The sequence below is a fragment of the Lissotriton helveticus genome, chromosome 5_1 (genome assembly GCF_964261635.1).
Source record: "Lissotriton helveticus chromosome 5_1, aLisHel1.1, whole genome shotgun sequence".
NCBI lineage: Eukaryota > Metazoa > Chordata > Amphibia > Caudata > Salamandridae > Lissotriton > Lissotriton helveticus.
In genome coordinates, this window is record NC_136065.1 from 1,167,018,254 (window position 1) to 1,167,033,195 (window position 14,942).

General features: G+C 44.1%; 1 protein-coding gene across 3 annotated transcripts in view; it reads left to right on the top strand.

The window, feature by feature from the left end:
* Nucleotides 1-14,942, top strand: part of LOC144755187 (caspase-7-like) — a 635,423-nt gene that overhangs the window by 576,215 nt on the left and 44,266 nt on the right. For all 3 annotated transcript variants that reach the window (XM_078643851.1, XM_078643853.1, XM_078643852.1), the window contains exon 6: nt 13,089-13,227. In XM_078643851.1, coding sequence (XP_078499977.1) covers nt 13,089-13,227 — 139 coding nt within the window. The remainder of the gene's footprint in view (nt 1-13,088; nt 13,228-14,942) is intronic.

Below are 14,942 nucleotides of genomic sequence, written 5' to 3' on the forward strand. Positions count from 1 at the left end.
AACAGTCAACAACATTTGAGACGCCCCTTGCGAAACGCCTCTCACGTGGTGTAGCTTCAGGCTTTTTCCATGATGCTTTGTATTGGGCCTCAGACGTTAGAGTTGACCTTGCTTCTCAGGCTCTTCTCCGGCCCGCTGATACCCCTTAAACATTCCAGAACCCTCCTCCATGTCTGGGCCGTCTACTGAACAGACCTCTATTCATTCATTTATAATTGGATCCCCCCTTTCCTGTTGCAGACAGATATCTGCCGCCAAGAACCCAACTCTCATAGACTTCTAAAAAGGCTTGCAACATTTCTCAGCCCAGACATGTACGTGTAAATCAACGTTAAAACATTTCAGGCCTACAATATTTCTCATTATGATTATAGCATTCAACTTCTTCATTTAATTAAAGCATGTTAATACTCTTATTCTATTATTCAGTAAACATTTTATAAATCATGGCCCATTTAATACGATGACCAAAACATTAATACAATCTGTGTCGTGAAAAGAAACACCTTCCCTCTTAGCTCCAGCTCTGGCCCTGAGGCCTACCACATTCTGCGTTTAACCACAGACCATCTTACATTTTAACAGCTACACGACATAGATTCAAAAATAATCACGTCTAATAAAATCATATAGTGTCACACATTTCTGTATTAGTTCCACTTCTACTTAAATCTCTACATTAGCTATACATTTAGAATATAATTGCAGGTACTATTAGCACTCATGGCATTTCTCCTCATGATTTGTGCTTACTACAGGTAAGTGTGGTGCACTCATACATTTAAGTCAGTTTGCGCTCTCTCAATGCCATGTGACTCCTACACCTGGTAGCCCTCCTTGTCTTATGTAATATTTCCTATATATCGATTTACACACTTATATGAGTCATTGTCTCTGAACAATAAGTGTGTGAGCTAAAGCGCTCAACACCCTACATTTGGATGAGCAGCCCTGTAAAATAAATGACATAGACATGAGCGAGGGTCTATATAGAGATGAGGGGCACCATGGGAGGTTGATAGGGAATCTGTGCAGAGGGAGGTCTTTGGTGAAGGGCTGTAATGAAGGCTGAAGGCCTCTGCATCCCCTGCAGCGCGGGTGGGACAACACTTCAAAGGAACCCCAAACTGTAAACAAAATATCGTATGAAATACCACAAAAAGACCAGCCCAGTTGCTCAAAGCTGTGCACATACCAACACGGTGAGGTGCATGATTGTATCAACTTAATATAAACTTATTTTGACGTGTACTTATGTTGGTTGTCTGTTTACTGACTTGTACACTATTTTACGACCTCCTCTGATGTGTCTGAAAACGTACCTTTAGTCCAAAATTTCTGTCCTGAATTTTGACCTTCTGTCCTGAATTTTGACCCTTTGTCCTGTAATTTTGCACTCACTGTCATGAATTTGCACTTATGCCAGCTGGTCACCCTATAAGGAGCACACCGACTTACAAGGCGTGCTAACATCACCACCCGGCACTTGTTACATTTGATGAAGTTATGTTTATTTGTATAATGCTTAAAATGAATAGCAGGAAGCCCAACGCTAGGCGCAATTTTTACAGATAATATGTGGCATGGTAAATTGCATCTCTAAGTTTAGTCTGAGCAAAAAGTGGAAATACAACCCAAGGTGCATAGTTGGTAAGTAGCATAGACAAACAGGAAGTGAATCAGCAAGTTACAGGAAACTGGATGATTCAAGTGAGCATGGTGGTACAGTGAGGCGCCAAGATGCAGGCTCCGAATTAGCTGCAACTGCTCTTATCTACAAAATGAGAACCTTGGCTCCACCAAAACTGTATGCGTGCAGGCAAATGGCCTTCTTCGTAGGGGCAAATAAGTTATCCATGTAGAACTAAACATGACCAACACATATGCAGTGAGCATGCACAGTTGCTACTTATTTTAGGGGTAAATCAACATCTAGAAAGAGAGAAGAGGGAGCTTTCGACAACAGATCTGAGATATTCCCATTCATTTGCGTTAAAGATGTTTTTAAGCAACGAAAAGTCATAATAAAGCCATTCAGTGCATAACAAATTGTTGATGTTTGCTTGTTTTTCAAATGACGCTTTCATTGTGAAATGGCTTCAACATCCTACTTAACTACACAACTGGTTTTTAATTTGTTTAATAAAACATTTAATTTTGTTTTATAAGTATATACTACTAAGAAAGAGCTCCAAAAAGTGCAGTATGCCAATCTCTGGAGGAACAACTGAATGCCCATGGTTTTTTTTGTAAAATGTTTTTATTTTGATTGTCATGAACCTCAAACAAACAGGTTTGGTACAGATCATATTAAAAACATTCCTTTTTTCAGCACACCGAAGCACACCCAAAATCACAAGTACATATCGCTGCATTATTACATCATTGTAATCAGAGTCCCATCGGAGGCCCAGCTCCCTCACCCTTTTATTCCATCTCAGAGTCCTCATCTTCTTGTTCGGGCGGAGGATCGCAAATGTCACCCCTAAATTTATTCCACTTTCCCCAGACTTTACTCACTTTTGGGGGGCACCCCCGATTAATAAACACTGATCTCTCGGCAATTATGGCAGTATCCATATCTCTCCCTCATGCAGCCAAGGTGGGAGCCTCGATAACGCCCCATTTCTGGGCAATGTTCCACTTAGCGATCATAATACCCTGTGTAGCCCAGCCTTGAGCCGGACGGGTTAAATTATTAGGCTCCTACATTCAATAAGCATCATCTAGGTTCCGGTACTAGTGAAACCCCTTCTGCCTGCGAGATAGTCCTCATCATCTGCCTCCAATACTCCATTATTCTAGGGCAGTCCCATATAGTATGGAAAAAGGTGCCTTCCTCTCCACATCCTCGCAGACAAAATGGGTGCATTGCTCTACCTATCTTATGAAGGGTGTGCCTAGTGTAATATGAGCGATTTAGAATTTTAAGCTGCACCAGCCTAAGTCTGAAAGGTATGCCCACCTCTCTCGGAGAGGCCAGCGCCTCCTGCCGCTCAGACTCATCAAGGTCTCCCACTTCGTGGGACCATTTGTCGCGCAGGGAACCCGTTGGATCTGACATATTATTTACCAGTTTACAATAGGTGAGGGAAGTGGCTTTCTTCTGTATATATTCTGTGAGCAGTCTTTCTTCCAGGGGGGAAGCTTCCGGGACCTCCGTACTGGATGGCAGCACTGACATCAGGGCATGCCTGATCTGTACGTATCGGAACCGCTCCCCAGGAGCCAGTCCATACTCCTGTTGGAGACTTTCAAACGGAACCATTTCACCGTTGTGCCATAGGTCACCCACCGTGGAGATGCCTATATCATCCCATTTGTCAAAACCTTTGGTATTACGAAGCTTACCTAGACGTTTTGTATCCCACAAGGGGGTGAGTTGGGTCAGGATCCTGCGCCATCCAAGCTTGGCTTGAGCAGCATGCCAAAGGACCACTGTATGCCTTGGAGGACCGATCATTGCCGGTGTTAGTTTTTTATCGTAGAGAGGCGACAGCATATCCCTTGTGCCTAATATTGCCCTATCTGCCTGGAATGCCGGGTCATCCTGCGGAGCGTGCAGCCACTGATTAATTACCTTCAGTTGCGCAGCCCAGTAATAAAGTTGTATGTTTGGAAGCGCAATCCCTCCATCATACCACCCTCGCATTAACTTGGACTGCACTATGCGCGCCGGCTTATTACCCCACAGCAGGCTAGAGACCTGTGCCTCGATTGCCCTAAAGTATTTTGGAGACACTGGAAAAGGTGTGTTCTCCAATGCATATATAAACCGGGGCAATGCCATCATTTTAAAGAGTGACGCCTTCCCTAGCAGGGTCAGCGGGAGGGTTTCCCAATGACGCACATCCGTCTTGAGACGGTCTAAAGGCAGTTGCAAATTTCTGTTGAAGAACTCCGCTGAGTCCACAGTAATGTATATTCCCAGATACTTAAATGCTCCCTCCGAAATTCTGAGTGGACAATCCGGAGGAAGTTGTGGCGGCGGACCGTAGAGGACATACATAACCGACTTTGACCAGTTTATGGTATAGCCAGATGCTCTCCCGAAAATCGTACATATATTAAGAAGAGACTGTATGGACCGGAATGCCCATGTTTTTGACAAGGTACATTGCAGTGTACAGTAGCATTTATTTCCCAGTAGCCCACAACATATCCACGTAACCAGCATTATATTGCCAATTAATTTTTTGTGCTACACGCAGGTTCCTTTTTAGGTAGAGCCCAGAGGCAGCACACATGTGCTGCTCTGTGCTGCATGCTGCATCCCCTTTGTGGGCTTTGCTTAAAACATTGCCAATAGCTCTGGCTAAATACTTATAAGGCCCCAAAGGCGAGACCTTTTGGCTATGCCAATACTTGTTTCTTTTACTACGACTCCCAACCATCTATGTTTTACCCATTCCATACACCCTTCCTCTTTTACCTTCCCCTTTTAAATCCTTTGATTTCTTTTACCTCCCCTTTCCTTGATACCATACATCTTTCTCCATCCTGCTTTACTCCTGTTTTAATTTTACCTTTTCTACTTCTCCCTATACCTTTCACCTTTCCCCGCCCTATACCCTCTCTTCTGCTCCCTTTCCCTCTTTTAATTCCTACCTTTTCTTTAATATCTACACATTTGTACCCTCCTGCATTACTACTTTTACTGTTTCTAATTCCCACTACCCCATTTAACCTATTTACTTTTTCTCTATTCCTATACCCCGCACCCGTTACTGTTCCTCTTCTTACTCCCTTCTTTTCTTTTACCTCCCATTTGCTTTTGTTAATGCCCATACATAGTCTACCCTCCCACTGTACTTCTTTTATAAATTTTACTTTGCTTACTTACCCAAACCTCATCTATGTTTTCCCCCATCCTATACACCCTCCCCTCTTAACTTTTTACCTTTCTCTTGGTGACATATGCCGTTTCCATAAAAACATACAAACATACTATTTTCGTGGAAAAGATATTTAATCATTTTGGCATTTCTCTAACATATAGGGCCCGATTCACGTAGGTAAACTGAGACGAAAGTCTAACTTTTGGTATTAACAAAGGGCATCTACTTCTTGTAAATGCCCTTTTCTGAATACTGAAAGCCATAAAGTTAGACTTTCCGTATCATCTCAGTATACCTTTGTGAATCTGGCCCATAGTTTTGTCATCCTGATTCTCTCCAAGTGACTTTCCTCTTGCTGGAGAGTAATGAAACTGACGGTATACCCCCGAAGATGCATCTCCCAGGCCTCCTTCCAATAAGAAAAGCTCCACACCCAATGTGTCACTCAGTCCTGGCCAAGGCGTTGGAGTCACTGTGCGTTAATCTCCATAGCCTCTTCCAGAGGAGAGCAATTATGCACTGGTGGCAACCAGAACTTTGCTAACGAAGCTTACCATTGCAATTAAAGCCCATGTCCTTAAACAGGTACCAACAATTTGAGAGAAATCGTTTTCAGAGGCAGCTATCTCAAAGTCTCTACAATATCGGGCCCCCAACTATGGCCCACAGTTAGTGCCATGTCAAGGAGCCAGATGCAGTTTGGGAAACCACATCTGCACTTTGGCGAACTGTAAGGGAACAGCAAAGGGGGCCACGACTTGGCGGTGAACCACGCACCCCCCATCGAGGATTAGCGCTACTTCTCGCGTTTCCCGCTCCGTTGGAAACGCTCGCCCACCAAACTTTGACACACTCGGAGGGGAGAGGACCACAAAGCCCACAAGGCATCGGGGCATTGACACCTCCTCCTGCAACGCCCTGCCCAGGTGCATTTAAGCAGCACCATTACGGCGTTTGGCCAGAAACCACATCTGCACTTTGGCGAACTGTAAGGGAACAGCAAAGGGGGCCACGACTAGGCGGTGAACCACGCACCCCCCATCGAGGATCAGCGCTACTTCTCGCGTTTGCCGCTCTGCGGGAAACGCTCGCCCACCAAACTTTGACGCACTCGGAGGGGAGAGGACCACAAAGCCCACAAGGCATCGGGGCATTGACACCTCCTCCTGCAACGCCCTGCCCAGGTGCATTTAAGCAGCACCATATCCGCGCATCGCGGAACGCGCGCGGGACAAGCCGGGCGAAGCCCGGGCCAAGGGCGGGCCCGTTCAAGCCCGTTCAAGATCGATCAAGGAAGGGACGGGCCACCCCTCTTTCAACCCTGTTGCGGGGGTTTGATCTGTAAGTACTCTCTTCACCTTATTGACACACTTGCTTTATCATGGCTTCGAAGGAGGCTAGAAGTAGGGGGGACAATGCAAACCTCACCGGAACAATGGACCAGTTCATTACTAGGGTCAATTCTGTCATAGACCATGGGATCACGTTGATGGAACGACGAGTTTCACAGGACTTAGCTATCGCTAGAAGGTCATCTATGGGGCATATTGCTAATGCACGTACCCCAGAACAACATGGACAAAGTAGTGGTATTGGTGTACTAGCGATCCTAGAATCCCCAAATACACATCTAGTATCTCACGATTTAGATCATGTCTCCTCTGGGGATCAGTCCACGGTCTCCGAATCATTACTATTGTCCCCCACAAGCTTCCCCCTATGGGTAGTCCAGTGAAGGAGCATAATACTAGGCAACTTCGTGAGAGACGCCAAGGGGCTATTCCTAAGTATAAGCAAGGGCTTGTCAATAACAACGGAGGGAAGAAAGGGAAGATGCCAAAAAATACTAGAGCTACTACCACCATAAGGGAGCGGGCAGCTGCAGCTGCCCCGGTAATTATAGCCACACCTATAGACGACCCATTATCCATTAGAACGGTACCCCAGGCTGACAACAGGGGGAAAAGTCTAGGTGAAAGGGTGGAGGTGAAGGATCCCCTACTGGCTAAAATAGGTGACATAATTAGACTCCTTCTCCGTCCAGTAGAGGATAGACTAACTAAGATTGAACAGCATCTAAACAAGATTGAGCTAGACTCCAAGGGAATTATTGATATTCTAAAAAAGGAAAACACATCTAGGATTGCTCTACCGCTAAATAAAGCCAGAGGGGAAAATGCCCCTGTAGATTTGAGGGACTCGTTAGCCACGATCATAGCTCCACAGGTTCCAGCTGCCCCTCCTCGTAAGGTTTCAGCCACAGCTGCTGCTAATAAACCTTGCCAGTATAATCCTACTCAGCCGAACGAGGGTGGCGGGGTTCCTATAGCCCAGGCTCCCAGGGGGGATACTAACATCAATCTGCCCCCGGAAGTAAGCCCGTACCTGGTAGTTCTAGCGGGGGTTCCCGAACTGAGCAAGCATGAAGATGAATCTCCCACGGCCCTGAGGAACAAGGTTGCCCATTGACTAAATATAAATAGACCGCTGCCAACTCACACAGTGAGCAACATACTTATGGTGCGGAGGGTGTCCTGGGTGGGACATCTGGCCAAGGATATAAGGGGGGATTGTGTGTTGAGTATATTTGTAATTGGAAATACTCTAGCCCTGGAACCTCTATTCGCTCTCTCCCACTGTCTTATTTTTATCCCCCCGGTCACTTTGTATCAGTAGCGGATGGGTGGTCACTAGTACAGTGGAATGGGAGGGGGCTGATCCATGGGGGCTGTCTCGAGTCTCTACTAGTTTCGAGCCAAACCCCTATCCAAAATCGGTTCAGTAGTCTGGAGGCCGTTGACTGACTCCAGGCCCATGAAGAGGCACCAACTAGTTTTATTTCTCCCTCTGGTAGCGGTATTGTTAGTCCTCCTGGACCGCTCCAGTCCCCTGGTCCAGAATTATCAACTTCTGTTCCTATATCTCTGAGGGACAATAATTTGACTGACAGGGGACCCGATTTATTTCAAGGCGCCCTAACCCCCTGTGGTGGTTCTACTGGTAATCTTAAACTTGTTTCATGGAATGTAGCGGGTTTACGTAATAAGCTCTCTTTACCGGACTGGAATACCTTTATTGATGGTTATGATTTGTGTTTATTCCAGGAAACATGGAGCCTGGAACCTTTGTATAAGCCTGGTTATTCTTGCTTCCATTTACGAGCTTCCTCCTCTGGTCGAGGACGCCCATCTGGAGGGCTCATGGTGTGGGTTAAGGCAGCGCTTAATTGTAAGATTACCCATCATCTCTGTCCAACATCAGATTTAATGAGACTCTCCATTAAGGGCTTGAAGGGCAATAACACCTGGGAACTCTTTAACATCTATGCTAGAGGCACCCAAGGGGGGCAACATCTTCAACTATCTCCATTCTTTCTGAAGTGCTTCTCTCTTGTCCTTCAGACTCTTTTGTTCTGGTCGCAGGCGACCTAAATTGTTCTTTCGAACCTTTGGCGGCAGATGATATTATGGGAATTTATGATGAGGATGCCAGATGGGGCATACCATCTTTGTCAATTATGCCAGTGAAGAAATGTTCACCGGTGGTCATTCAATTGAATGCCCTAACGCTGGAATTCGGGCTAAGAGCGATTAATGGACGTACGTCCTCTGATGTAATGGGAGCAAATACACATAATAGGGTCTCTTGTCCCAGTAGAATTGATTACATATTGGTTGACAAGAGGTCATGGAAGTTCGTGAATGACATGATTATTATACCATCTATAGATAGTGATCATAACCCCTTATTCCTTACTATGACAGAAATATGGCAAAATAAGGAGTCTACTTCCACCTCTGGACCCAGGATGCTAACAAAGGCAGTTATACCATCTAATTGCCATAGGTTCCTTAAATGGCCAAAATTCATTTTGAATGACCAAAGATTAAGCACCCTATGGGAAATCTTAAGAGATCAGACTCTTAGGATTTCTGCAGCTTGTAAGAATGAGGTTGGGCCCCCAGTTGTGGAATCAATTTATGTTGATACAATAGATATGATTGGCTCCCTATTTGTAAAGCCTTCGTCCATTAAAAAGCGCCCTAAGAGTGGCAAGCCAGTTGAGAAGTGGTTTGATAAAGACTGTAGAATGGAAAAAAACTGTTTGATACTTGCCATCAAATCCAATAATTCTGTTGAGGTTCGGTCGGCCAGACTACAGAATAGGCGAGCTATCATAGAGGCGAAGAGAGTATGGAAAGAATCACATTGGGACAGTCTAAAGGTAGCGAGCCAGTCCAAGAACGGCGAGCTGTTTTGGACTCTGGTGAGAAGATCTAATGGTCGTGACCCGGACCAAATTCCTAATCATATAACTGACTGGGAGTGGTTTGAGCATTTCAGGAAACTCTATGTAGGAGATGTGGATAACGGTAGATCAGGGCCCTCTAGCTGTTTCATGGCAGCTACACCAACCGCTCAGCGTTCCTCAGGGCAAAGATATTAATCTGCAGATATACAATAGTCAATTCCAAGAAGCAAGTGGTTCTCACATAGGTAGTATAAACTCTACATGTTTTCACAAATCTAAAGTTGTCCAGGAGAAATAGTAAATTCAAAATTTCTGGGAGAGTACTCCCTGCGCCATCTATCGGGTTCCAAATCGTAACAAAGTCCCCGCCTTACTTTTTGTGGACGATACATTGCTAGTATCAAAAACTCCTGCAGGATTACAGAAGCTGTTAGACCATTTCTGCTTGTTTTGTAAAATGAGGGGCCTAGCCATTAACACCTCCAAAACGAAGCTTCTTTATTTTAACCCCAGCAGATCGGCTAAATCCACGTTGGTTCTTGATGGGGTGCCTCTAGAGCGTATCAAAGAGTTTGATTATTTGGGGATTAGAATCTCAGACAAATTCAAATGCCACACATTGATAAAATGGCCTTAAGTCATAAGCGGGTGGTGGGGGTGATAGGGAGGGAACATAGAGCCTCAACCTCTAGGCCGATTGCCCCGGCCCTGAAAATGTACGCTGCCAAGGCTGTAGGCTGTGCCCTATATGGAGCCGAACTATGGGGCTTTGGTTGTGTAGACGTGCTAGTCACCGCAGAAAACAAGTTCTTTAGGGAGCTTGCTTTGCTCCCTAGGGGCACCCCAACCAAGCCACTCCTGAGTGATTTGGGTCGTCGTTCAATCAAGGACTTAATCACGTTGCAACCTCTTTTATACTGGGCTCGGCTATGGCACACCCCAGAGCTAGCTAGATATGCAGATGGCCTAAGAGAGGTAATGAACCTTCAAGGATCCCACGAGATTGGCTGGCTAGTAAATATAAAAAAGCTCCTTCTGGCTACTGGCCTCAAAACTGCTTGGGAGTCTAGGGTTGCGCTAACCAAGGCAGAAACTAAGAGAGCCTTTTGGGCATGGGTTGATAACCAGGAGCATAGGGACCCTAATCCGGGCAGGCTGACCTACGCATTTCGTCAGCATAAGCAAGTGCCTCGTTTGGAGCCTTATCTAGATTTTATTCAGAAGCCGAGAGACAGGGCTCTTTTTATCCAGTGTAGAATGGGTACCCTTCCTCTTCACGATCGCACAAGCAAATGGAAGCCCCCGCACCAAACGTCTTCGGATTGCCCAACTTGTGTAGGTGTTATTGAAAATATTCCTCACTTTTTTTCGTATGCCCTGCTTATACCAAACCCAGACTGAAGTGGCTTTAACCTGTATGCCTACAGCTTGAAACTAGGAACCATTCTGTTGCTCTTAGGATACTCCAAGCTGACTCCAGTACAACCTTGGCCTGTGGGGTGGCACCATTTTTAAGCTGGGCTTGGCTGATAAGACAGAAGGCTATATGACGAATATATTTAACTAATAATTGCAAACCTCCTCAAAGCTGCTAAAGTTTAATATATTTTTAACATACTATTGTAATAATGATTTTAGATGAATTTTTTTTTTAATTTTTAAATGTATTTATTATGAAATGTGTTTTAGATTGTAAAAATGCTTTTATGATATTTCATATCGAAATAAAGCTTTGTTGAGTTGAGTTGAGTTGAGTTTGGATTTTTTTCTGGGCTAATAAAAACCCCAAATAGCATGTGGCTCTTTGTGGGGGCTCAGAACTGTGTGCCTGTGTCCCAGAAAGGAGCCAAACACTGTTTAATTTTTATCTTAGGATATAAAACATTGCAAACAGTATCAGGCTCCTTGTTGGGGCACAGACAGCTAGCTCCTGCCCCTCAGTGCGCTTCCCTTGGACTGAGAATCATTATGAGGCCAAGCGCTGTGTAAAAACAACCAGGAAGAGCCTTACCCTTAGTAAGCGAGATGAGTGTCTTACACTATTGCAAATCTGTATAAATGACCTGCTATTACATGGCTACCCCATTTCATACCTCCGCAGTGGAGGTAAGAAGTGCGGGATAAGATATTTTCATAATTAAAGAGACATTCCATAAAACAAGCACCTGTACTGACTCGCTCAATTTCCCAAAGCCTAGTTGTATGCCTAATGAAAACACACCCTCCAATCCACTAAGTGAATACTATCTACTACTACTCTCCCAGACAGGGAAGGATGTTCATTCAACCATACATTGATCTCACAGGGTCTCAACAAGAGTCTCCCATAATAACATATTCTAGGTGGCTCCACTCACCGATGGAGAAGGGCCTTAGCCTGGCTACTCATCAACTTCAAGAACCTCTTAAAGATTTAAGAACTTACTCATCACTGAGCTCCACCTACATACAGATATAGAAAGCACTCGGTGTCCAACATCATAAAATACCATAATCAATAGCACAATGACATCTTAAAGCAAGACCACGTTTAATAATTCATATACCCAGAATGCTTTTCAGCCAACAATATAATCATTAATTTGAATTGGAAGGGGTAGGAGTAGGAACAATCCTAGTTTCTCGCCTTCCAGTCCCCACTCTGAAGTCATTTCTTCTGTTGTTGGGGTGGGAGAGGAAGGGTGGTGGAAAGAAAGATAGGAGAGCTTGTCTTCCCCTCCTGCCCTCCATCTCAACCACCTTCAACCCTCCACCGATACAAAAAAGTTGATTGAGTTGGTGGTTATGGCTAGGGAGAAGCTGAGGGCAGTAATAGATACCTTTAGTCCCTCCCATAGCCCAATCCACCACTTCAATCTCTTGATGGACCTGGGAGAGCTAGGTATCCCTTCCCAGGTCCATCCGATATGTGTGACCTCACTAGTCAGTGGGAGGTATGGATTGGGCACTAGCAAACTCCATAAAAGCTCCCCCAAAATGAGGAGGAGTTTGTCCCCATCGGGTTGGAGGTGGGGAGGAGAACAAAAAAATATCGGAAAGAATGGCTACCATGCACAGGGGGGCCCTCTACCTATTGATATGTATGTATATTATAATGGTGTCCTAGCGACAATTTTCATGACTTTCTAGATCCATCAATAGGTCAGTGAAGTATTAAAAAATAAAAAACCTGTCATTCAAACCAGTGAAGAAAATGAATAAACACATGCATTTTAGAACGTTTTCAATCTGTTGGGGAAAAATAGACACCTTTGGCTTTATTCACCAAGTGTTTTCTGCGACTAAGGCTGTTACTGTTCACTCATTTCTGACTTGCTCCTACATTTGCAGCAGTAGGTCACACTTGCTCGTGGAAAAAAGTTTGTGGATTTCAGATTTGGCCCACATTGTTCTGTTTTGTATAGCTCATCTTCCAGTAACATAGACTGGCTCCACTTTTGGTTGTTGGGCAGTTACATTTGGGAATGTTGCCCTTTGTACTGGCCTGTAACAACCTGAGAACATTTTATATTGTATGGAAGCATTCAAATGGATGTCTTTTGTGTGGTAGACATCCGTACAGTGCAACATTCGGTTCCACAGGTAGAAAAATGCAATGCAATGAACCAGTGAGAATCCAATAAAAAACTGCATTCTGTTCTCACTCCTTTGAACATTGCTATGATTTTATTTTCACCAACAGATTTGGCTTGAATGGTGCTAAAGTGACGTCGAAAGGAAACCTAAAAGAGGTAGATTTAATAGGACATACTTCCTCACTAAGTCAGGGCTGTGCTTGCAGTGCATTTGGCTGATGCATGCAGGTGCAAATCCAATATGTCCCCTTGTGTTTAGAAGTTCTAGAGTCGAAATGAAAAGTCACTGTTAATATTCCATAAAGAAAATTCACTAGATGAAAACATGTTTGTAGCTAAATAGCTTATGTTATTTTTCAATGCAACTCTTCTTAGTTCTTTTTCTCTAAAGAAAACACATTTGTCTGTGTTTGGAACTCTCAGGCTTGCAGAGGATCAGAATTTGATGAAGGGATACAGACTGACTCAGGACCCGCCAACGACCCTCTGGAGACAGATGCCAACCCTCGATACAAGATACCGGTAGAGGCTGATTTCCTGTTTGCCTATTCCACTGTGCCAGGTAAGAAACAGGTGTAACTGGGTCTGAAAATATATTTCCTCTTGGCCTCCTTTGTGTATGAAGGTAGTGTTTCCTTGTGCTTTTCTGGATACTGTGATCATTGGTTCTAGTTTTGCAAATTATATTTGAAGATATGGCTGCCATGGATTCAAGGAACAAAGTTTACCTCATTGCTTGTGGCATTTCCAAAGTTTTCTATGCAAAAGGCAAGCAGTTTATAGCCTCTCAAACATCTTTGCTAAATGTTAAGCTGTCTGCTTTCACTGAGCTTACTAATGTTTATTGTGAATAGAATTATGAAAAGTGCAATATTGTACTCCACTCACCAAATATGAATGGACTGGTTGAAAGGTTTTCTTAAAGTTGTTGTAGATGGTGTCAGCTGGCTCTTAAAGCTGGACATAATGTGGAAAACACGTAGCTAACTTAATATATGTTTATCACTCTACATCACACAATACTACTGGGTTTACGCAATGTGAACATCTTAAAGAGAAGGAAATCCGGCACATTTGTGTTAGGGTAGAATTTCGCGTTGAAACAACGGAAAGCAAAATAGATTGTTATAAATAAACAGCATGGTAACTTAGAAGTTGGTTATTTAGTCAAGATTGCCTCCATCAATTTGGTTGAGCAAAGTGAGACCGAACTATCAAAAGTTCATAAAATTGGAAAAACATCTGAATAATGGGACTTGGTGGAAAAATACAAGCATTACGAAATAGAATGGAATCAAAGAGAAGCAAAGATAATCTTTTTATTACATTTGGGTGACAAAAACAATCTGTTATTCATCACTACGACACTGTGCCTCAAGCTATTTCCATTAACCTCCAAACCCTCTGCGTATCCCCGCCAAAGAGAATATTGAGACTTCTGGAAGATAATTTTATTAGCAGTGAGTATGACTGTCACAAACAATGAGAGAAATATGTACTATCATCCTTCTAAAACTGCTAATAGAGCAACAGATGTGAATGGTCCAAGAATTGTTCCCCAACAATCGGTTGATCCACAACAATCTTTACTGTCCCAGTAGATTTTACCACTAGTTGATGATTTTACTTTGCAAAAATACATAGTTTATGATCTCTCAAGTTGTCTTACGTTGTAGAAATGTTCCCTGCAATTTTAATGATTATATTGTTGGCTGAAAAGCATTCTGGGTATATGAATTATTAAACGTGGTCTTGCTTTAAGATGTCATTGTGCTATTGATTATGGTATTTTATGATGTTGGGCACCGAGTGCTTTCTATATCTGTATGTAGGTAGAGCTCAGTGATGAGTAAGTTCTTAAATCTTTAAGAGGTTCTTGAAGTTGATGAGTAGCCAGGCTAAGGCCCTTCACCATCGGTGAGTGGAGCCACCTAGAATATGTTATTATGGGAGACTCTTGTTGAGACCCCGTGGGATCAATGTATGGTTGAGAAGCGTGGCTCAGTGGTTAGAGGCGGCAGACCCGGATGCTGAGATCGGCCGTGGACCAGGGTTCGATTCTCCGCCTCGGCGGGTCTCGGGCTCAAAAAATTCCACGGACTTGACAATTCTCGCTCCGGTGCCCACTCGACTCACGGGGTCACACTCTGCGACTCTGGGCAATAGCTTGCTTAATCTCCACTACGGCCCCTCGCGGCGGGAGGCCTGGCTTTCACCTTGTGGATACCCTGCCGGGGTATCTCACAGGGGAATACCAGGACGGGTTCCCTAAGCAAG